At 41.5% G+C, this 23,700-nt stretch overlaps 1 protein-coding gene across 4 annotated transcripts in view; it reads left to right on the forward strand.

The window, feature by feature from the left end:
- The first annotated feature begins 1,449 nt into the window (after window positions 1-1,449).
- The window catches only part of SPTLC3 (serine palmitoyltransferase long chain base subunit 3), a 131,184-nt gene continuing 108,933 nt past the window's right edge, over window positions 1,450-23,700 (forward strand). For all 4 annotated transcript variants that reach the window (XM_036827046.1, XM_036827049.1, XM_036827048.1 and 1 more), the window contains exons 1-2: window positions 1,450-1,585; window positions 1,715-1,888. In XM_036827046.1, the coding sequence (XP_036682941.1) occupies window positions 1,781-1,888 (108 nt within the window). In that variant the 5' untranslated portion in view covers window positions 1,450-1,585; window positions 1,715-1,780. The remainder of the gene's footprint in view (window positions 1,586-1,714; window positions 1,889-23,700) is intronic.

The raw sequence follows: 23,700 nt of genomic DNA on the forward strand, positions 1-23,700 counted from the left end.
ATTCCTCTAGGTCTCTGTGGGATGGGGGAAAAGGACACCTTCACAGGCTAATCATGCTTGGGAGAGGCATTATGATCACTTCCTCTGTTTGCCACATCGTCCTAGAGGGGAAACAAACCCTGCCCAAGAGAACCGAGAGCCAGGAAATGAGGCTCTGACAACTGGACTGTGTCTGTCTTTTTCTTGTGTTTCTTGCTTGTTCGTGCCTACTGACCCAATAAATGGGTTTCTTTTCTAAGTGCCTGATGTTAAAGAAGCCTCCATTCAGGAGAACCATGAGGGCGAGCCTGGGAGGACTCAACAGGCTGTAAATGATTGACACTGTCCAACCAACCATGTCACCACAATGCCTTTAGATGGTGAGAGGAGAAAACAGACCTCTCTGGTGACTGGTGCATTGAGAGAATAAGAGTTGATGAGTAAACCAGAGGTGTCAGGATTAGGATGCTGCCTCACAACACCTGTGTCTGTAACAAACTACTGCATCAGACGTTAGCCCATAAAAAATGTTTCATCTCATCTTATAGCTGGAGAAACTGAGGCAAAAAGAGAGAAATATCGCTTTCCCAAGGTCACATGATCAAGGTGATGCAGCCATAATGAGAAACCAAATATCCTGTCTCCCAGATTTCTGTCTTACTGGAATTCTGGATGAGTCAGTACCTCTCATTGATGTCACTGTTATTTTTGTTGTCGTTGTTGTTTTTCATTTTCACCAAGAAATTTTTTTTTTAATTAATTAATTTATTTATTTATTTTATTTTTGGCTGCATTGGGTCTTTGTTGCAGTACACGGGCTTCTTATTGCGGTGGCTTCTCTTGTTGCAGAGCATGGACTCTAGGCACGTGGGCTTCAGTAGTTGTGGCACGCAGGCTCAATAGTTGTGGCGCACGGGCTTAGTTGCTCCACGGCATGTGGGACCTTCCCAGACCGAGGCTCAAACCCGTGTCCCCTGCATTGGCAAGTGGATTCCTAACCACTGAGCCACCAGGGAAATCCCGATGTCACTGGTTTTAACATAAGGTGGGTTCTGAATTGTTTTTTTGCCATTTTTGTATTATGGTAAAATATACATTACATAAAATTGACCATTTTAACCATTTTGAAGTGTATAGTTCAGTGGCATTCACATGGCAATCATCACCACCGTCCTCCGTCGCCCCAACTTTTTCCATCTTCTCCAACAGAAACTTGTACCCATTAAACAGTAGCTTCCTATCTCTCCTCCCTGTGGCCCCTGGCAACCACTTCTGAATGTTATCTTACCTCAAAAAGAAGTGTTGACTTTGACTTTGGTTTACAAACAAAAATGTAATTAGATGCAGGAGGGAGGTGAGAAGGGGATAGACGTCAATTCGGCAGTGACTGTCCTCCATAGGAGACACCTGGGGAGTGTACAGTGGCATGTGTGTGTGTGTGTCTTTAAAAGATTCTCCACCTCCCTGCTGGCCTCCTAGCAGTTTGCCACTGGCTTTGCAGCCTCCTGGTTGCCTCAGTCCAGGCAAGGAGCTGGCAATCTCCTTTGTAGTTTCAGGAGCAGTTCTGTTACCATGGAGGCCACATTCTGATTTGAAGAGTGTAAAGGTAATCATTTGTTTTTAGTTTCAAAGATCTTCCCAAAAGATAGGCTGTCGCTCTTCTTCTGGAAAAGCCTGATTGGTAGGATTCCTTCAAGCACTCAGTCTGAAGTGCTTTATCCCATTCCCTCACCAGCTTCAAAACACAAGCTTGCCAAGAGCCTTTGGAGGAAAACCTGCCGCTTCCATCAATTTCACACAAATGGTTGATCCTGGAGGTGGTGCTGTTTGCAATGGAACACTTCACAATCAGAGTGACCACTGTCACAGAAAAAACTGCACAAGGAACGGGATGGTGAAAGAAGCCCAGGTAAGAGGCAATCTCTCCCCCTTACTCTGAATGACCTGAACGTTTCAATATTTGTTGTAAAGCTGTTTGAAGCTGTCCTAGCTGAAAGTTCTTGGCAGGAAGTGTTTTCTGTGTTTTGACTCTTCACTTCAGCTAATTTCAAATGCTTGGCTACTAAAAAGTTTGGATGTGGGTTAAGGAGAGAATTTCTTCTCTGTACAAGAGAGGACACACGTAGATCCAAGAGCCTTAAACCCTTAACATAAAAACATCCCTGCTAGACTTTTGTTTTCTCTCAAGCATTTTGGAGAAAACAGTTGTGAAAGCTAAAACTCTCCAGCTAAATTTCAGTCTATCAGGAAATCACAACAGACTACATTCACCATACTTCATAGGGGAAAAATAAAGGAAGTGAAAGTAAACGCTGCTGGGATTATGTGGAGTAAGTGGCATTTTCCCCTGGTACATGAGGAATGCCTCTCTGATTAAAAGGGGACTTCTTTTTGGTGTTTGGTGGGGCCTTGTCATAGCTTACAGCTTGATTTGGGGCCAAAGTCTTTCTTTGAAACTTGACATCACAAGCATTCCTTTTTAAGACACTTCAGAAAGTGCGGCTTATTGTTACAGGCTGCACACAGGAACCGAACAGACTTTGAATTGTTTTCCCATGTGATACTTTTTTTTAAATTTTTGGCTCCTGCTCTGACAGAATGTTTGAGGGGAATGTACTGAGGAGGAGGAGGAGGAGGAGGAGGAACCCAAGAAATGTTGTCAGCTCATTCAAAGAGGGAGCCGGGTCTGCAAGCTGCTTACGAACAGGCAGGCCATCGCCAGCTTCCCATTGGATGCCCAGGCCCTCTGCTCCGAACAGCAGGGGTGAGTTCACCTGCTTGGGAACAGATTAGCAGAGCCAAACAGGCAGCTTCACCGTTGCAAAATGAGAAGCTGGGCAAGGAACCTGTGCAGGAGAACCGGGGTCGGGGGTGGGGAGGTAGGGCAGTGAGATTGTTCTAAGATCACAGGACACAGGTGGGGCTGGCTGGGGGCCAGCCCGCCATTCAGTGAAGGAAATTTGTGTGTCCACTGGAATGAAAGAGTTGTGTGTGGGGGGTGGGCACTCTGGAGCCTGGGTTGTGTGTGAATAGGCTGTGGTTCCCCAAATAGGTTCCCCTCTTGACAAAAGGCACTGCCCTAGCCTTGGAAGTGTCTACCAAAAACCTCAGGTCTGGCCTCTCCCAGATGAGTATAATGTGAAGAGAAAATACTCAACTCTCATTCTTTGCACGAGGGCAATCATACTAATACCCACCATCTATTCGTCATTGTATCGAATCAGACCACTACCACTCAAGACACTCTTTGCCCCTAAAATGGCCGTAACACTGGCCACTGGCCTTCTCACCCTCTGGACCATTCTGACCCTGAAGTCTCTCATTTGGGTAGAGATGCCGTCAAAGCCATTCTCTCTCTCTCTCTACTTTTATCTTGGTTTTATAACCACCTTCTAGTGTCTGAGGCTAGAGACTTAGCTAAATGGTTACAACCATTCCTAAGGACAAGAGCCAGGATCCTAAAGGTTCATTACTAAGTGCTCCTACAAGACTGTGGATATCTTTGGACACTGAAGCTTCCCTAAGAGCAGCAGGACATATCAGGGAGGCTACTGCCTTTTCCAACAGCTCTTTCTGAAGGAGAGACCATCCAGAACCTATTTGCTCAGATATATTTGGGTGTTACTCAGTTGAAATTGGCTCCCACTGAGAGCCTCAATTATGGCTTAAAAAGTATGTTCCAGAAAGAAGAAACCCTGCTGAGTTCTTAGTGCAGTAGGGCAGACAAGGGCCTGTTTTCCCCTCTGTGATATGGATGAAGTTGTCTTTACTATCAGGACCCTTAGTCACTGGTTTTAGGCCATTTTGCTTTGAGGACCTTAAACAAACTGAGTCTTTACCAAAAACCCTGAAGCTTGAACACAGTCCTCGTAGAACACTCACTCTTGGAACCCAGCCACCATATTGGAAGGAAGCCCAAGCAGCTCAAGAGAAGCCCAAATAGAGAGAAACCAAGTATCCTTGCTGTGCGCCTAGGCAAGACACAGCACCAGCTTGTAAACTGTGTGAGTCAGCTATCTTAGAAGTGGATCCTCCAGCCCTGGAGTCTATCTGTTCCAATTATACTTCATGGAGTATACATGACTTGTCCCCACAGGGCTCTGCCCAAATTACAGATTTTTTTTTTTTAATAAATTTATTTATTTGGCTGTGTTGAGTCTTCGTTGCTGCGCGTGGGCTTTCTCTAGTTGCGGCGAGCGGGGGCTACTCTTCATTGCAGTGCGCGGACTTCTCATTGCGGTGGCTTCTCTTGTTGCAAAGCACGGGCTCTAGGTACGCGGGCTTCAGTAGTTGTGGCTCGTGGGCTCTAGAGCTCAGGCTCAGTAGTTGGGGTGCATGGGCTTAGTTGCTCTGCAGCATGTGGGATCTTCCCGGACCAGGGCTCAAACCTGTGTCCCCTGCATTGACAGGCAGATTCTTAACCACTGCACCACCAGGGAAACCCCAAATTACAGATTCTTAAGCAAACAAATGAATGGGTTTTTTTTAAGCTGGCTTTGTTTATCAGACTTTTTATTTTTAATACCTTTATTTATTTATTTATTTATTTATTTTTGGCTGCATTGGGTCTTCGTTGCAGTGCGTGGGCTTTCCCTAGCTGCGGCAAGTGGGAACTACACTTCGCTGTGGTGCGCGGGCCTCTCATTGCAGTGGCTTCTCTTTGTTGTGGAGCATGGGCTCTAGGCACGCGGGCTTCAGTAGTTGTGGCACGCAGGCTCAGTAGTTGTGGCTCGTGGGCTCTGGAGCACAGGCTCAGTAGTTGTGGTGCACGGGCTTTGCTGCTCCGCGGCATGTGGGATCCTCCCAGACCAGGGCTTGAACCCGTATCCCCTGCATTGACAGGCGGATTCTTAACCACTGTGCCACCAGGGAAGTCCCAAGCAAACAAATGACTGTTGTTTTAAGTATGGTGGTGGTTTGCTAAGCAACAATAAACATGTAAACACATGTATATTCTATTTCTTTAAAATGCCTAGAAAAATCATTGTACAGTCTCATTACAACCATTTTCAGTGCTTTCATTTTGAGGAAAGAGTTTGTTTTGGCCATCAATCTTTGGCAAAGATGCCTTTCCCTAAGCTTTACACTTTTGTTGTGTTTTATTTTGTGTTTTGCATAAGGACTTTATGCTTAAGATAAGTGTCTGGCTGGTAAAACCAAATACAATGAACTCAAATAACAACTATACAAAAGCACAATCATTTGAATGTTGTCAAATCTGAAGTGTAATTGTTCAATCTGAGGAGGTCTGTAGTTTGTTGCCTTATCTATGAAGAAAGAGCAGGCAAAGAAGCATGTATGTGTTCTGGTTCAGATGTTTTGTTAATTAAATGAATACGTGTCTTAGAGTATATTTAATATCTGCCAATTATAAATTAATTTTATCTATTGGTTAAAGTTTCCTAGAAAATGATTCTCTTTAGAAACACAAGTAGAGGTAGATTGATGTTAACCTAATTACTCTCAAGAAATCTACTACATTTATTTTGAAATACACTTGATTTAATCTTTCTACTAAGTATTGTCACCTTGTCTCAACTGGCCTGAACTAATGTAGTTTTACTGGAATTCTAAAGTATATCAACCTGTAAATTCATGTGAGAAGAAGTTGTTGCCACCATATTAGAAAGAAAGTCATTGGCCCAGTAATTCACAATTTAGATTAAACCTTTGGAAACAAACAAACGAACACTATGAACATAGTTCAGAGAAGTATTCAGAATTGTTCTCCACAATGTACTTCATCCATCACAGTTCCCTCTAAATCCTGCTTCAACCAAAAGTTTTGCCACATTGAAGATCATTTGATTACAGCAGAGGTTAAGATTACAAATGCCCAGCAGGCTGGTAAGGCCTGGTGTGGACGACAGGAAGTGGTCAGCATGGGTTTACCTGAACAAAGCTCATTGTCACCATGAGAGAAAACAGGTCCTATGTTGACAGATCTTATGATTTTCAAAAGAAACTGGAAATCCAGATGGAGTGGGAGGGAGAGAGAATATCCTGATTTTTAAGTATTGGCATCTAATGCTTCAAATTTCCAATAGTGTAGAGTTCAATGAGACATTGCTACCAGCCACAGATCTGTAATCTCTGAACTATAGGCAAATAGGATGAGAAAAATAAGAGGTCATAAATAGAGTGATTCAGGGAATTTGGATCTTCTTAATTTAGACTTACTTTATATTTTTTAAAAGCAATAGATGTATCTTACATCTTAATTTTCCTGAGTTGTTATATTAATACTTGATCCTGGAGTATGCAAGTTTTAGGAACAATTATGACCCAACCAGTTGTACTAGATTTCTCTGACCAACCCTGATTTCAAATATTAGATGACAAAATGTCGTAGAACTGATACCATTTCACTGCTCGAACTTCATCTCTCAGACTTTGTAGGAAGTGACACACAAACCTTTTGTTAGACAATGCACTCATATAGCTTGGTCACCATTATTATTCTCTAGATGTGGTATAACTGGGCCTTCAAAAGTTGCCCAGGAAAAGGCTATGTGTAAATTATGATTATCCTGTCAACTACAACTTATACCTGACGGTTCTTTCTCTGCCATGTGGAGCTTATCTTTTTGGAAGTGAAAAATCCTTTGAGAAGCTGATAAATACTTTCTGTATTACAGAATTTTCCATGTAGAGGATTCATGTGTTCCATGACTTTCTCAGATCCCCAGGTTAAGAACTTCAGCTCTCACACTCTGCTCAGAAAAACCAACAAATCAGCCTTTCCAGAGAAGACAGGGTAAAGGAATTCATAAATTGATCTACCAAGGAAAGAAAACCAAACATAAGCCAAAGTGACTCAGACCACAAGCCCACATGTGGTATTAATTTATTTAAAAATTTATATTAGAATTTTGTACCCCACTTTATAATACTATTTTAACAATATTTATTTTACTATAAAACTACTTTTATATCCTCCTTGAAAACCTTGAGTATAAATGAACTCCCCAGGAAGATATTTCTTTCCTGGTGGCTTTTCATACCCCAGCACCCCTCAGGATTTCCCAGGGAACCACTTAAGGAAGAATGATAGCAGGAAGACAAGATTTGACATCAGCAGAATTGGGTATGAGTGCTAGCTTTGCTCCCTACTAGCTGTGCCACATTGGGGAAGTAGCGTCACAGCTCTGGTCCATACCTCACAAGGCAATGGTGAAGATTAGATGAGAGAGTGTATGTAAGGCTCCCAGTAACTATCACATGTGTAGTAGGTACTTGATAAATAGTGGCTATTATCTATTAAAGTCTGCCTGCAGCTGTTACACCTCTACTGCTATTGTAAGAGTGTTCAGTACGATGCCTGGCACGTAATAGGTGCTCAATAAATGATAGTCTTAAATCCTTGAATTCCCTCATCCAATGGTGGCTTCATTTTACTTGGTCTGTCAGCAGCACTTGACACAAGTAATTACTCCTCCTCCTTCAAGCACTTTTCTCTCTTGGCTTCCAGGTTATGACCCTCCTATATCACCAGCTGTTCCTTTGCAGTGTCTATTCCTGATTTTCCTCAACTCCTTGATCTTTGAACAATAAAGTGACCCAAAGCTCAGTCCTTGTACCCGTTCTCTTTTCTAACTGCAGATTTCTCCTGATGATCTGACTTTGTCTCATTACTATATGTACATGTATATATGTGCAGCTGTGTGTATGTGTGTGTGTATGTATGTGTGTGTATGTATATATATATATATGTATGTATATATATATATATATATGTCATTTCCAACTGCTTCCTTGATCTTTCGCTTGGATGACCAAAGGCATCTCCAACTTAACATGTCCAAAACTGAGCCCCCGATACTCCCTCCACTGAGCCCCCGATACTCCCTCCCTCTGTCCCTAATGTGTTTCCTTTATAGTCTTTCCCATCTCAGTAAATGACAACTCTAATCTTCCAGTGGCTCAAACCAAACACCTGGGTATCGTTCATGACTTTTTCCTTCCGTATTCAATAAGTCAGCAAATTCATGATCCTACCTTCACAGGATATCCAGAATCTGACCACTCCTCACCTCCCCACAGCAACCACTCTGGTCTCAGCTACCACTACGTCTCACCTTGATTGTTACGGGAGCCTCATGCCTTTTCCCTGTGTCCCAGTTATTCATTACGGAATGACAACCCATCCCAAAACAGAATGACATTAAACAACCATTTTGTTATGCTCATGGATTCCACTGGGTAGGAATTCAGAAAAGACTCAGTGGAGACAGCTCTTCCCTGTTCCATGATACCTGGGGCCTCGATTGGCTGGACCTAGAAGAGCTGAGCCAGGAGGATTCACCTGCAAGATGGCGTCCTCACTACCATGTCCAAGCTGGGTCGGCTGAAAAAAAGGACAAGCCAGGACTGTGTGCAGGATTGCCTCAGACAGCTTCTACAGCAGGGAGGGCTCTAGAGAGTTTTCTAGTAAATGAAGAAATCTCATGGCCTTTTATACCCTAGCCTCAGAGCCCAGCTTCACATCTACCCTGTTGAAGCAGTCACAAACAAGCCCACCGGGTTCAAGGGGATAGGACCTTCCCAACTCTTAACGGGAAGATTATTAAAGAACTCATGGTCATATTTTTAAATTGCCATAACCTGCTTCCACCCCTGCCATCCCGTCCACTACCACCAGCAAGACTATTCTCAACACAGCAGCCAGAATGATCCCGTTGAAATGATATCAAAATCTCAGTCTTCTGCCCAAATCCTTCCCATGGCTCCCATTTCACTCAGAGTAAAAGCTGCAATTCTTACATTGGCCACAAGGAGCCATGGCTTGGTCCTCACTGACTCATCTCCTGCCCTTTTTCCCAGTGCTCAGTGTATTCCAGCCACACTAGAGCCAGCAGCCCTGCATCCTCCCACCTCAGGACATTCCCACATCCTCTCCCATTTGCACTTCCCAGAAATCCAGGTGCCTGCACCTCCCTCCTTTCAAGTCAAATGTTACTCACAATCCTATTAAAATTGCAACATGCTTTCTTCCTGACTCCCTTTCCTGATCCTGCTTGGTTCTTTAGTACTTAACACCATCCACACACACACACACACACACACACACACACACACACACACACACACACACACACTTGAATTTATTTCCTATCTATTGTCTGCCTCTGGCTCTAGAATGGGAACTCCACCCAGGCAGAGATTTCTATCTCACTGCCAAATCCCCAGAACCTAGACCGGAGCCTGTACACAATAGGTGCTCAATAATAGTTGTGCAATGATTAAAGACCACCTGTTTTTACTAATCTAGTGTTTGTAAGAACTCGGATTTCAGTTTGTTTTGTTTATTTTAATTGCCATTTGCTGTCCACAGGCTTGGTTCTTTAAAAGACTGAAAAGGCCCCACTCATATGATACACAAGCTTCTTGCAGATTTCAAGGTGTATAACCTCTTATTAATTAATACACTAATTAATTACTAATTTATTAGTAATTTACCTACCTATTAATTAAAGGTTTCCCATCCTTTGTTGGAGAACATGACTACTATTCGCTGCCTTCTTTTTAAAAATTGCTAAATCACTAGATTTTTGTGTGACCAGGTAACTACGTGCTTTTATATCGATATCCAGATATTATGTATACTCTAAGTTTGGGGTCAGGGAACATGCTTTAAGGAGGTGGAACTTTTTGAAGGAGATGAAAATAGAAATTAAATATTATTGATTTATCCTGATGATTCTACTACCTCTTAATAGGAGATGAAATATGCCTGGATTAGAAGGAAAATGACTAATACCTCAAGGTATATAGACCTGTCATCTGGTTTGAATAAAATTCTGCATTCTCAGGGTTGAATGTCCAAGAAAAATCAGAGTAATCTGCTTTCCCATTCATAACCCTGTATATGAAATGATTTTTAAAATTTCAATTAACAAACTTTTCCATCACACTATATGCTAGGAACTTTCTAAATACAAACTTATTTGATTCCCACAACCTTATGACTTTAATACTATTACTATCCCTATTTTTTATATGAGGCAACTGGTCATAGAAAAGTTAAGTAAGTTTGTCTAAGATTAAACCTCTAGTTAGTGTAGACTGGCCCCAGGGTCTGTGTCTTTATCACTAGAAGAAAAAAAATGCCTTTTCCTCAAACATTTTATTGTGAATATTTGCAAACTTACAGAAAAATTAAAGAGTTCTACACTGAATACTCATATACCTACCACTTAGAAACTGCAATTAACATTTTACTATATTTGTTTCATCACACATTTGTCTATCTGTCCCTCTATCCAGCCATCAAACCATATGTTTGGTGCATTTCAAAGAAAGTTGGAGAATCAATAGACTTCATCCCTAAACTCTTCCACATGCAAATTATTAACCAGATTTCAATGTTTGTCCATCGTTCTTTCTTTTTTCTTCTTTTGAGACAAAATGTGCAGATATAGTTTTGACTGTGCAAAGATTTTATAAAACCGTGAGCTGAATCAAGTGTAAATTCATCTAGTGAGATGAAAGACTCAGCAGGAGGCTACCTCACTCGAGAAACTCCCCTGTTGTAAACCTATAATTCTGACGGGTTCAAGAGCCATTTTCCCTTTTTGTCTGGAGTATAATCCAGCTGGCAGGAAGGGAACTCACTGTAGAAATTCTTAAAATTCCATACCATGCCCTGTCTTCTTACACGCGGAGGAATGAGGCTCAACAAAGCTAAGTGACTGTCTCAGAGGTCACACCAGTGTGAGGCACTCTCCCCCACTCTGGTCTCTTGATACCCAGACCAAGGCCCTTTCTGGAAAGGTGCATTTGTTTCTGAAACCTCCAACCTGTGAAAGCAAACAGCCAGGGACTACAGTATTTGATGGCTCAGAGTGGTATCTGCTATTGCAAATTCTTTAGCTTCAATTTCAAAATTGATGATGCAAAATTGCATTTGTCTCATGGAAGATGTAAAGACCTCTCCTATTTCCTAAAATAAGAGCCACATGGAGAGAGCCTCCTTCTTTGCCTATCTTAGAAAACCATGTCAGAGAAATCAGTATTAATTACAGTTAATGATTGCTGCCACACACAAGGTCCCACCATGTATTTACGCTTTTTGAAGTATTGTTAATTCTCACCTATTGCTTTCAAATTTCACGTATAAGGACCCAAGGTTCAAAGAGGTCAGATAATCACCCACACGGGTGGCATGTAATAGGAGGATTTTTTGACCCCTAATATCACATAAATTGTTGCCACCTCCTGCCGCCCTACTGTCCTAGTGAACTGAACCATCATATAGAGGTTGGGAGCAGGGCCTCCCCTTCGCACTGCCTGGGCTTGAATTTCAGCTTCACATCGGCCGCTCTATGACCTTGGACAAGCAGCTTAATCTCTCTGTGCCTCAGTTTCCTTATCTGGAAGATGAGGATAATAGTAGTGCCTGCCCAATAGAGTCGTTGTAAGAAGTAAATATGGTGGCGCATGCATGGTTAGAATGATTTCTTTAAAATGCAACCAATGTTTTGCCCCTTTAACCTTCAGCATCAACTATAATGATCCTTATATCCAACGTCTCATTGGACTCTCACAGCAATGCTGTGAAGTTTTGAGTGCTAATGACCCATTTTAGGGATGAAAAAAACAAAGCTAAGAAAAATAATGAGACCAAAGACACATGGATGATGGGGACAGAGCTGGACAAGAATCCCAGACATTTTTAACTCTAAGTTCAGGAATGTCTCAAAGGACTGGACACGTAGGTATTTTTCAAACCCTTACTCAGTGCATACAACTATGTCAACTGTTCCTTTATAAGAACAGGTAGGAAGTAAAAAAAAAAAATCAGCACCTCTATTCTTCAGCAGATTAATTCACAGCAAGAGAAAAAGTGCTATTTTGGTTATTACACTTACTCAGAAGAGCAGATTTGGGAGTCAGTTTTAGTAATTTTTTAAAATCTGTAAGATTCTAAAAGTCTTGCAAAATGTTAGTTTCTACCTTAGATTTCCATAGCCAGGCAGCAAAGTGATTTTACATGGCACACCAGACACAACTTCCTATAAATCTTTCTTTAAAAATCATTGACCTTTGTCTTTACATCCTTATGGCATGTAGCATGTGTCCTCCCCAGAATTACCTTCTTCTGAGCCCTTGTGCAGCCTCAACTTCATTTTCAAACATGTGCCATCATGAAGGCTTGCTTCCAGACCCAGCAGGGGAGCACGAGTCAATTAATTTCTTGGTTCCTTTGCTGAGCCTCCCTGAGGCAATGACATTGATGACGCGTTAAGGATTCTTAGGTCTTGCAACATAACATGTTTCCCAGTCACCTACTCTGATAGTCTGAAAGAAACTAGGCTCCAGATCATCTCAAACACTGGAATAATCATGGCAGAAATGATCTCAGATCTCAGAGAAGCATGTTATCTCGTTTTCTAGATCTTAGTGACACATTTCTCACTTAATAGAATAGAGAACAGAACTGAGGCACACTTGCCCAATATCTCAAAATGGCCAATCCAGGGCAAGACACACACCTGTCCACTGCCAGTTTCTAGAGCCTCTACACAATACTGCTTTTCATAGTACAGAATCCAAAACAAACCCCGAAGGAGCCCTTGGCAATAACAGCTTTTGCCAAACCATGCAAATAACTTAGGGGTACTTGGGAAAATCTCACAACCGACGTAAGGTTTGACGGATTGGTTTGTAAGTTTATGCAAAAGGGGCTGGCATTTTGTCTATGGGGTTATGCTTCCCATGGGTCAATTCTTCACAAAACCACTGAATCAGGTGTCTACAGACTAAGATACAGAAGTTCTCCACATAGTGACCTGGGAAAATGATACAATGGCTGAAATAAATAGGTCACGAATGTCAGTTTTCTTTTTTTAAGTGTAATATCAATCTTTATACCAATCAGATGACTCATGCTTTGCACCCAGCCATTACTTAGGACTCATAAATAATGATGGCTAAAAAAAAATGCCTGGAATTTTTAAATAGTTGATTCAGGAGTACAGGTAAAAACTAGTCAAGACTAGCTCTGCTCTGGGAGAAGTTACTTTTTTTTCAACATTATATGCCACATAAGAAAAGTTAATCAGATAATTATAGCTGTGACCATGGATGTTATCAGATATTTTGGAAGCAAAGAAACAAATTGTTGTGTTGTCATACTCTTGGGGAATTGGTTGTTTGGAGACATTATGCTTACTTTCCCAAGAAGCAAAAGGTTTTCATGGAAAATCAGATATGCTCTACCTTCCATGAACACCAAAGATTCCAGCCAAAAAAACTGTATACATTCAACTAAGCATCACCTCTTTAAGGACACATTCTGTCTTCAAAGGCAAGCAAAAGATAAGCCAGGTTATAGATTGAAGATGAACCTAGGCTGCTCTTGATGTGCATAAATTGTGAGTGGTTTTATAGGGTGACAGGCAGAGGAGGGAAGGAGGCAAGGAGAATAGGTCTGTACAGCCATGAGCCAAATCCTGATAAACACACGGGGAAGGAAGAACAATGGAATCCTCGGCAACTTTCCCTCTTTCTGGGTAGGGGGGTTTTCTGCTTCTTCAGGTTGCTGAATGGCAGGCACTCTTTGGTCCGTGTTCAGGGAATGAGAAGTTTTGGTTGGGGTCCAGAGATGGTAGTTCAGCATCATCAAGGTGCCAGAAGAAATTGTTTCAATTTGATTCAAAGAGAAAAGCCATTGTTTCTAATCCAAGTTCAGTCCCCTGTGCTCAGCCCACCACATTTTGTGTGCTTCCAGAGCCCCACCCTTTTTTAAATTCACCTATGAGTCATCGGCTGCCTGGCACGGGAAGGAAATGCTACAGTACACACCTCACTTCCATGGCAAAGCACGCCTCTGGTGTTGGTTCGTTTTCATGCAGCTTAGGAGACACTTTCCTTTTGATTTTTGGTCATAGGTTCAAAAGTTCAGGATCAATGGAACGAGTATGTTTCATCAAATACTCTTCTGCAAGGGATACAAGAGAGACTTTACCTTATTTTATATTGGATTATAGTTGATTAACAATGGTATGTTAATTTCAGGTGTACAGCAAAGTGATTCAGTTATACATATACTTGTATCTATTCTTTTTCAAATTCTATTCCCACTTAGGTTATTACAGAATATTGAGCAGAGTTCCCTGTGCTATACAGTAGGTCCTTGTTGGTTATTTATTTTAAATATAGCAGTGTGTATATGTCAATCCCAAACTCCCAATCTATCCCTCCACCCCCTATCCTTTTCCCCCAGTAACCATAAGTTCATTCTCTAAGTCTGTGAGTCTCTGTTTTGCAAATAAGTTCATTTGTATCATCTTTCTTAAGATTCTGCATATAAGCGGTATCATATGATATTTATCTTTCTCAAAATTACCGACCTTACAACCATGAATCACTGTGAATCACTGGTATGTCAGGGCTCCCCGAAGACCCATTCACATGCATGGCTTTGCAGGGGGCCTTTTGAAAACACGTATCAGATCAAGTTTTTAGGCCGGCATTTGCTTACAGCTCGTCAATGGCTTCCCTTGTCAGGATCAAGCCTGTGGTCCTAAGCTCGGTTTAAGAACTCTGCACAACCTCCCCGCCGATTCATCCAAGATTTATTGGATGCCTACTTCGTATCAGATGCCCTTCTAAGCCCTGGAGTACTAATGATGCACAAAGTGGATGGAGTTCCCCTTTTAGAACCGACCTGCAGCCATGCCTGCCCCCTCACTACCCCTGCCAGCCCACCACCCTACCCCCTTCCCTCCCCACAGTTCTTCGGGTTCTTCCTCCTGCTGGGAACACTGTGCCTCATCAACTCCTACTGACTATTCAGATCTTATTTTAAACATCATCTTCTTTAGGGAGGCCTTTCTCTTTTCCTGGACTAGGTCAGATCCCGTCCTACCCACTCCATAGGTCCCTGACTTATTCTTCATTTCCCTTTTTGTAAGTGTTTGCTCTGGTCTGTATTTCCATCTAGACCAGGGGTTGGCAAACTTTCTCTGTAACAGGCCAGACAGTAAATATTTTCAGTTCTTTGGGACACAAAGTCCCTGCCACAGTTACTCAACTCTGCCTTTGCAGTGTGAAAGCAGCCATGGACAGCAATAAACAAACGGGTGTCACTGTGTTCCAATAAAACTTTATTTTGAAAGAAAATAGCAAAAGCAAGGGGTAGACCAGATCTGCCTTGTGGGCCACAATTTGCAGACCTCAGAACAACGGAATCTGCTGTGATGACAAAAATACTGTGTGACCATCCCACCCAGTAAGGTAGCTAGCAGCCATGTGTGGTTGTCCAACATTTGAAATGTGGCTCATGCAACTGAGAACCTAAATCTATAAATGTATTTAACTTGAATGATTTAAGTTTGATGTAAGTAGCCACATGTGGCTAATGATTATTGTATTGGGCGGTTCACATATAGACCATCACTGTCATGAGGTCAGGGGTTCTGTCCTTCCTGGTCCCCACTGTGTCACCTGGACAGAGCACAGTAGCTAGCACGGAGTACGTACTCAATATGTGTTTGTTGGATGAATGAATGAACAAATATGCCTAGAGATGATCATAATAAGTGAAGTAAGACAGAGAAAGACAAATGTCATATGATATCACTTATATGTGGAATCTAAAAAAAGGATACAAGTGAACTTATTTACAAAACAGAAATAGACTCACAGATATAAAAGACAAACATGGTCACCAAAGGGGAAAGGTGGGGGGGAGGGATAAATTAGGAGTTTGGAATTAACAGATACACACTACTATATATAAAATAGATAACCAACAAGGACCTACTGTATGGCACAGGGAACTGTATTCAATATCTTGTAATAACCTAAAATGGAAAAGAATGTGAAAAAGAATATATATATGTGTGTGTATGTGTGTATAACTGAAGCACTTTGCTGAAACTAACACAACATTGTAAATCAACTCTACTGCAATTAAAAACGTAAATAAATAAAGGAAGGAAAAAAATGAACAAATGTATAAATATGGAATGACATTAGACTTCTGGGATGTTGCCACTGGAGACTTCTTGCTCTCTAATCCTGAAGTGTTGTATTTCTGTACACACATTTTATCCCCGCCTTAGTGCATGAGTTCCATGGGGATGGAAGCCGTAAGAGAAACTACCTAAATGATCCAGTGCCTAGCACAAGTGCATGCACATGGCAGTCAGCCTTCCCACGAGTGTTGACAACTGCCAGTACCCACCTGGGAAGGACAAAGAGTCAGCCCCATGGCTATTTCTGAAACATGTTCCAATCTGTCACATCTCAAAGGTCTAACTTAAAGCTTCTTTCTGATTCAACCCTGGTGCTGTGGACTTGAGAAATTCAACTTCATCCTGACTTTGCCTGCTTTATAACCTTGGGGAAATTGCTTAATGCCCTGTGACTGTCTTATTAAGTGAAGATAATTCTAATTCTATTACAGCTATCCACAACCTACCTCTTAGGAATATCATGTAAGTAAATAAAATCATGGCCACAAAAGCTTTGAGCACCTCAGAGATAAGCACTGTTCTCACCTGGACTGAGAACATCATAACTGAACAAGAAGATAGTAGGTAGTAGTTAATTTCAATGGTATTAAAACAACAATGCATTGTTTTCTCTGGTTTATCAGGATAACTTCAGAAAAGCTCTGTGCCTCTCAAGTGATCCAGCTGGTTGTGAGTAAAATTAGAAGATTGCAGTCATTGCAGGGTGGTGAAGGACAGCCACTTTGTTCCAAAGTTCAATTATGTCCAACTGACTTTAGGGCCTCCACGCCAGCTGTCATCCCAGGTAGGATCCTGGGATCCTACAAATCTTTCTTCCCTGCATTTCTTTTTCACTGCTCTTTGAAACAGAAAGTCTGGCTTACCCTGCAGAGAAGACCTGTTCAATTTCAGCAGGCACTACACACCACATCTCCAAGCAGGCAACACATGAGGTCCAGCCAGAAGTCCTTGCAAGGTCCCGTTCCTCTCATTTCCACTCACTAGCAAGTGCTCATGCTGGTTCTCCTGTCCTGGAAGGCCCTCACCTCCTTGCTCAACATTTCCCAGTCTTGGCCCCCTTTTTCCCTCTCATTCACTCAATCCTACAGCAGATTTTCATGGGGCACACTGCTAGGGACTCCATTTAGTCCCCTCCAAGCCATCCTGCCTTTTCTGTGAAACCCTGACTTCCCAATCTGGAAATGTGGAAGCTGGGCCTCTTCATGGGCTTCCCTGACTTGTTCACTAACTTCTCTGGTGGTGGATGGGAAAACCAAGATGATGGGAAAGCAACTTAGCCTCTCAGTGACTGAACTTGTGCATCACTACAAAGAAAGGTTGGAGTAGTTCATACATAAAGAAATTGTCCCCTCAAAAAGTTCCATGATTATAATCTGTCTGTCTGTCTCTCTCGCTGATTTCTGTGGTCCCTGAAGCCTAAGTCTTATAACGTACTTCTTTCTGTCATGCACCACCTAACACTCAGAGATGCTCAATAAATCAAGAATTGAATCTTTGACAACTTCACCAGATTTATTGATTGACTGATTGATTATCTCATTCCATCTTTTTTTAAATTAAAGTACAGTTGATTTACAATGTTATACTAGTTTTAGGTGTACAACATAATGATTTTATATTTTTATAAATTATACTCCATTTAAAGTTATTATAAAATATCAGTTATATTCCCTGTGCTGTACATTACATCCTTGTATCTTATTTATTTCATACATAGTAGTTTATACATCTTAATCACCTTCCCCTATCTTGCCCCTCCCCAGTGCACTGGTAACCACTAATTTGTTCTTTGTATCTATTAGTCTACTTCTGTTTTGTTATATTCATTTGTTTCATTTTTTTAGATTCCACATATAAATGAGAATATACAGTATTTGTCTTTCTCTGTCTGACTTATTTCACTACATGTAATATCCTCCAGGTCTACCCATGTTGTTGCAAATGGCAAAATTCCATTCTTTTTTTATAGCTGAGTAATATTCTGTTTTATATATATATATATATATATATATATATATATATATAGACACTCATACATTGGGGTACATATATCTTTTCAAATCAATGTTTTCATTTTCTTCAGATAATTACCCAGGAGTGGGACTGTTGGATCATATTGTTGTTCTATTTTTAGTTTTTTGAGGAACCTCCATACTGTTTTCCATAGTGGCTGCACCAGTTTACATTCCCCAGATTTAAATTTGAATGTTGGCCAGTGCAGACAGGTCCTGATGCAACCTTTTGCTTGGGGAAGTAACTCAGTTCTCAGACTTCCTTCCAAATGCTTCTAAACAAGATTTAGACATGAAAGAATTTTAACACAATTCTTATAGTATCTATTCATTAAGGTAATACTAGATGACATAAAAAATGAGCCACCACATCTCAGTGGCATAACCCAATAGAAGTTTATTTCTCACTCATATTAAGTCTTATGGGCAGTGGCAGGAAGCTGGAGGGAGAGGAGGTGAAGACTCTGCTTCACATGGTAATTCAGGGCACCAGGCTGACAAAGCTCTGCAGATGACATTGTGTGGCTTCCAAGGTCACCTTGGCCATCAGAATTCAGATGACAATAGGGGAAAGAGAGAAAGAGATGGATCATGAGAGAAGCTCTTGTGGGCCAGGCACAGAAATGGCACATTTCACTTCTATCAGCTTCACATTGGTCAGTCATACGGCCATGCATGTCTTCAAGGGTCGTGGGGCATGTAGCCCGGCCATGAGAAAGAGGAGAGGGAAATGGTCTGATGCACAGCCAGTCTCCACCACAATGGACAATAGTGTGAAAATATTTGAAATATTCAAAAGGCCTGAGTGAGAGATAATAAAAGCTATTATTTTTTGCAAGTGATCCTTTATTTTCTGTCCTTTTATTAAGTAACTTGTCTTCCTAAAAATATTATTGTAATACAATGTGGTGAGTGTTATAATGGTATTATGTAGTGAGAACACCTAGCCTGGATCTTTTTAAGAAGTGAAGCCAGAACTGAGTCTTAAACAGTGGATATTAGGCAAACCAAGGTGTCTATGTGTGTGGGGTGGAGGTGAGGGAGGGGGGGCAGCAGAGGACAGTTAGGAAAAGGAGTAGAAACTGAAGAAATTACAGGAAAGTGGCAGCATGAAAGAAGGTTTTGGAGGGGATAAAAATCAGGGTTTGGAATGAAAGCAACTCACCTATTTGTGACAAGATGATATGAGTTAGACTAGACTGAGGCATATGAACTTCATAAAGCATTTCTAAACATTTATATCTACAAAATACATGACAGAAGGCTGTGGTTAAAATACTTATTTCTTAAAATCCCAGACAACTTTAAGACATTAAGTACCCTCTCTACTAAGGTAGAGCTGTGTATTCTCATCATTCATGTATCATTCCACTTTCATAAGCTTTGGTGCTGCATCATTTTGTATAACTTCAGCCAGATCTAATTGACATTCCAAAGTATTTTAGAAGAGAAATAAATGGTAACTTTGAAACCAATAAGACTCTTAAATGTTTTAGAGTAAAAGTAGAGGATTCCACTGAGGAAAGAGCTGCTTTGAATTTTACCTGCCATTAGGGATGAAAATTAAATATATATATATATGTATATATACACACACACACATACATACATGCATATATATATACATACGCATATGTATGTATATACACGCACATACACACACACACAGTAAGGAATATACATATACATACATATACATACACACACACACACACACACACACACAGTAAGGAATGTATACTTACCAGTCAGAACAGGACATTCATTAACCAATCAGAAAGGATGCTTGGGATAAACAACTGAAATTAGTATATCATGTGTACTAGATGAACATCAGTCCCATCCCTCTCCACCAGCCTCTCATCTAGTCTACAATTCTTGTTACTCCCTTGACTGGGGATGAGAACTGATCCGATGGGATCCTTGCTGCTGCCAGTAGTGGAAGACTCAAATATAAGTAGATTAAAAATAAGCTTTTGTTATTCTCACATAATAAGAGTCTAGAGTTGGGAAGAGTCTAGAGTTGGGAAGCGTCTACATTTGGGTGGTCCCTGGATCAATTGTTTTGGTCCCTTAACAATGTCATTATGGACCTCGGGGATTTCCATCTCTTCTTTCTATCAATACCATCTTTTGTGCGTAACTAAATATCTTCGTCTTGTGGCCACAAATGGTTGCTGCAATTCCAGATAACCCAAGCATCATGGTCTCTCTCAAGTTCAGTATCTCAGCCCCCCATGCCTCTAATCCCCACCCTTCTTCCCCCTCACACTTACTGCCTCCAGTGGATCCTCGCTCTCCCACTTCTCCCTGTGTGTAGGTACTAGCCAAGGCTCTATACCTATTCTTTCTCTTCTTTCCCAAATATTTCTCTAAAAGTAGCATCATCCATTCTAACAGTTTCCTCTAACTTCTCTACTCAGAAGATTTCATGAAAATCTCAACATTTAATAAGTGTTTACCCTGGGGCAGGTACTTTGCATATATTATCCCATTTCATTTTCAAAACAAACTTTACTAGTCCATTTTCCACTGTAGGCATTTGAGACCTAGGGAAATTAGCTGACTTGCACAATGTCTTACAGTCAGCAAGTGAAAGTGCCAGGACTTGAACCCAGGCATTCTCCCTCCTGCCTAAGCTCTCTCCACCATCATGCTCTGCCTCCCACCAACACTGGGCTCAAATGCCCCCTCCTTCAGGAAGCCACTCCTGATTGCCCAATGTGATACGGTCCCTCCATTTGTGTCACTCTTACGACGTTTACTTTTTGCTCTATGTTATGATTATGCTCGCTCCCCTCCCCCCACCACACACACAATTACGCTACCAATTCTGGGAGAAAGAGACTATATTTACTGATTTCCTATCCCCTCTAATATTAGCCTAGGACAGTGCAAAACAGACAGGCAGTGAAAGACCTGCTAATTTGAATGGAAGAGTAATCATCCTTCCAGGACATCCCAACATTGTTTATTTCTAGATGTGACAGGATTACAACACGTAAACAACCTCCAGGGTGTCACAGAGTCCCAGATGACCGGGCGCTCTGGGAAAGGTGGCTCAGGATCTATTTATTTTCAACACTATGAAAGAAAAAGTAGAACATCAAAAGCTGTATTTCCAGCAGGTAGAACAAACAAAGGAAGTGCATTACAGATTACCATGCTGTGTTGACCTTGGCTAGCAAATGTATCAAGCAAGATTTAGGTTTTGTTTACTTTGATAGGACCGATTCTCATATTTCAAAAGAACTATCCAACCCCAGACTGAGAAACCTTTTCCAAGAAGTGTGACCTATTTCAATTTTAAATAAAGAATTTCGGTAAATGCGTCAATTTTCATCTGTTAAGAAAGACCTATACATTTCCAAATAATGTTGCTCTCCATGAAGGTATCTCTTTTTCTCTCTGCCAAACAAAATTACATTAAACTAAATTAAAAATAAATAAAGTTATATGTGAGAGAGTAAAGTAGGTAGTGGTTGCCACCGACAGACATTGTTGGAAACTTCTCCTTTGTGATATAACTATCTCCCAGAACAAGTCACAGGAACAAAACAAAAAAAAAAAGAAAGAAAGAAAGAAATAGTTACACAAGCCCAGTCTGTGCACCCAGCTGAGGGTTTTATCTGCATCTAGGTAGACAGTCTCTTATATACAGTGCAGCTTTGCCTGAGAACCAATTCAAGCAGAAAGTTCCCATTGATTTGGCCATATATGGAGCTCAGAAATGGCTACAGGGCCAGGTAAGGAAAAGGGGAAAACCCACTGATCCTCACAGGATGGCGTTGAATGTCCTGGAAGTTTCTCTTTTTATATGTGCCTATGTGACTCAGCCATCCTCTAAGTCAGCCCAAGGGGTTCATTTGTGAGCACATTAAATCAAGGTTCTGAAGTCACCCACACTGGATGCCCTTCATTCACCCTTCTTCGTCTACGGTGCCCTTAAAATCAGGGGGTCCCAAATTTTGGTCCCAAGCTTCCTGCTCTTCTTTTTATTTTGTGCTTTATCACATTTGCCTTTAACCGTGGCTCACGCTGGGCCTCAGAGTAGTTGAGTCCTAGATCGTATACTTCAGCCAGGCCATTCTCTTTTCCTGCACCTCTAACTGCCCACAAATACCCCCATTTATGCAAGCAGACACCACCCCAACTCAGCAGGTCCTGTGCATACTGATTGTCTTCCCCCACAAGCAGTCCTCCTTCTAATCTCCACTTTCTTCTTACCCACATTCCTATAACACTCCTCGCAGATACTGTCATGGCCTCTTCCTTGACCTCATACCGAACCAGTCACAAAAGTTCGTCAAACATTTTTCATGAGGCTCTCAGCCCCTTTTGCTAGAGTCTGGACAACTCCAGGAAGGAAGGAAGCCCCTTGGGTATCCCCATGATGTGGAAAGAACCAGGAGATGGATCTTAACTGGTCCAGGAAGTCACCAGGCATGCTAGAGATGGATGCAGTTCAAAGGTCACAGACAGAACAGAACCCAGGAAGGGAGCCAAAGTTTCACGCTAGACTAGGAAGGTTGGCCATCCATCAGACCTACGACTGGTATGAGGGCGTAGAGGGAGGTCAAGGACTCAGGAGCAGGGACGGGGTCTGTCTCATTCATCTTGGAATTCCCAGAACCTAGCATGTTGCCGGTTCATGCAAGACATCCAATTAGTGCCCTATGTTCCCAAATACAAGGTATTTGTTATATTCGTTCCTTCACCTTCCATTCAAGACCTCATATTATGCAATGATCTCTCACTTTAATTATTTTAAACCACCCGGTAGCATTTGGGGAAGATATTAGACAAAAGCAACGTGCATTAATGTTAGCTTGGTTTGTCTGGAGAAGACACTGTTGCCAAAACTCGGCCTCTGTGCTCTGGTGCTGAATAGAAACGTGGAGACAGACTTTTAGGTGAAGTAGAAAAGAATAGCTTTATTGCTTTGCCAGGCAAAGGGGGTCACGGTGGGCTAATGCCCGCCAAACTGTGTGTCCCACCCTGGAAGGGGTAGTGAGGAGTCTTACAGTGTTCAAAAAGCAGGGCATGGTCAGCTCGTGGGCATTCTTCTGACTGGTCGGTGGTGAAGTAATGAGGAATCAGCATCCTCGACCTCCTGGTTCCAACTGGTCTGGGGTCTACGTGCTTGTGGGCAGCATACAGTTAACTGCTCGCACCTGCTGGGGGCTTCAGTATCTGCAAAACAGCTCAAAGGACATGGCTCAGAATATTATCTATAGTCCTTGAGGAAGAACTAAAGGTCCTTGAGTTTGTTTATTGGCTAAAGTATTATTATTTTGTCTTGCTTGACTGTTTTCCTTTCTTTCTGCATTTTCTCACTTCTCTGATTAAATTTATTCTTTGAGTAAAGATTTTCTACAGAAAAACGGCAGGTGGATGACATGGGGTGGGTCTATTCTGGGAAGGCCTCATAGGGCGTTGCTCAGTTACAACACTGGTATAATGGATAATAAGGAGTTAAGGAATTTTAATAAGATTTAATAGTATTTTGTGGGCTTTTGACTGAGCAATTCAAGTGTAAAATCTCATTATAAAAGGGCTTTTTAAAAATTACTTTAAAAACAAGTAGTATAAATAAAAAATATTCATCTATCAGATAGATTTTTTTTTGATTGTCACATATTTTGTGGCTTGGGATAAAACTTCCAGGGACTGTCACACAGATTCCAAAACTACTGCATCTCAAACAGAATAGAGGAAATAAAGGC

The sequence above is a fragment of the Balaenoptera musculus genome, chromosome 15, assembly GCF_009873245.2.
Source record: "Balaenoptera musculus isolate JJ_BM4_2016_0621 chromosome 15, mBalMus1.pri.v3, whole genome shotgun sequence".
NCBI classification, from domain to species: domain Eukaryota; kingdom Metazoa; phylum Chordata; class Mammalia; order Artiodactyla; family Balaenopteridae; genus Balaenoptera; species Balaenoptera musculus.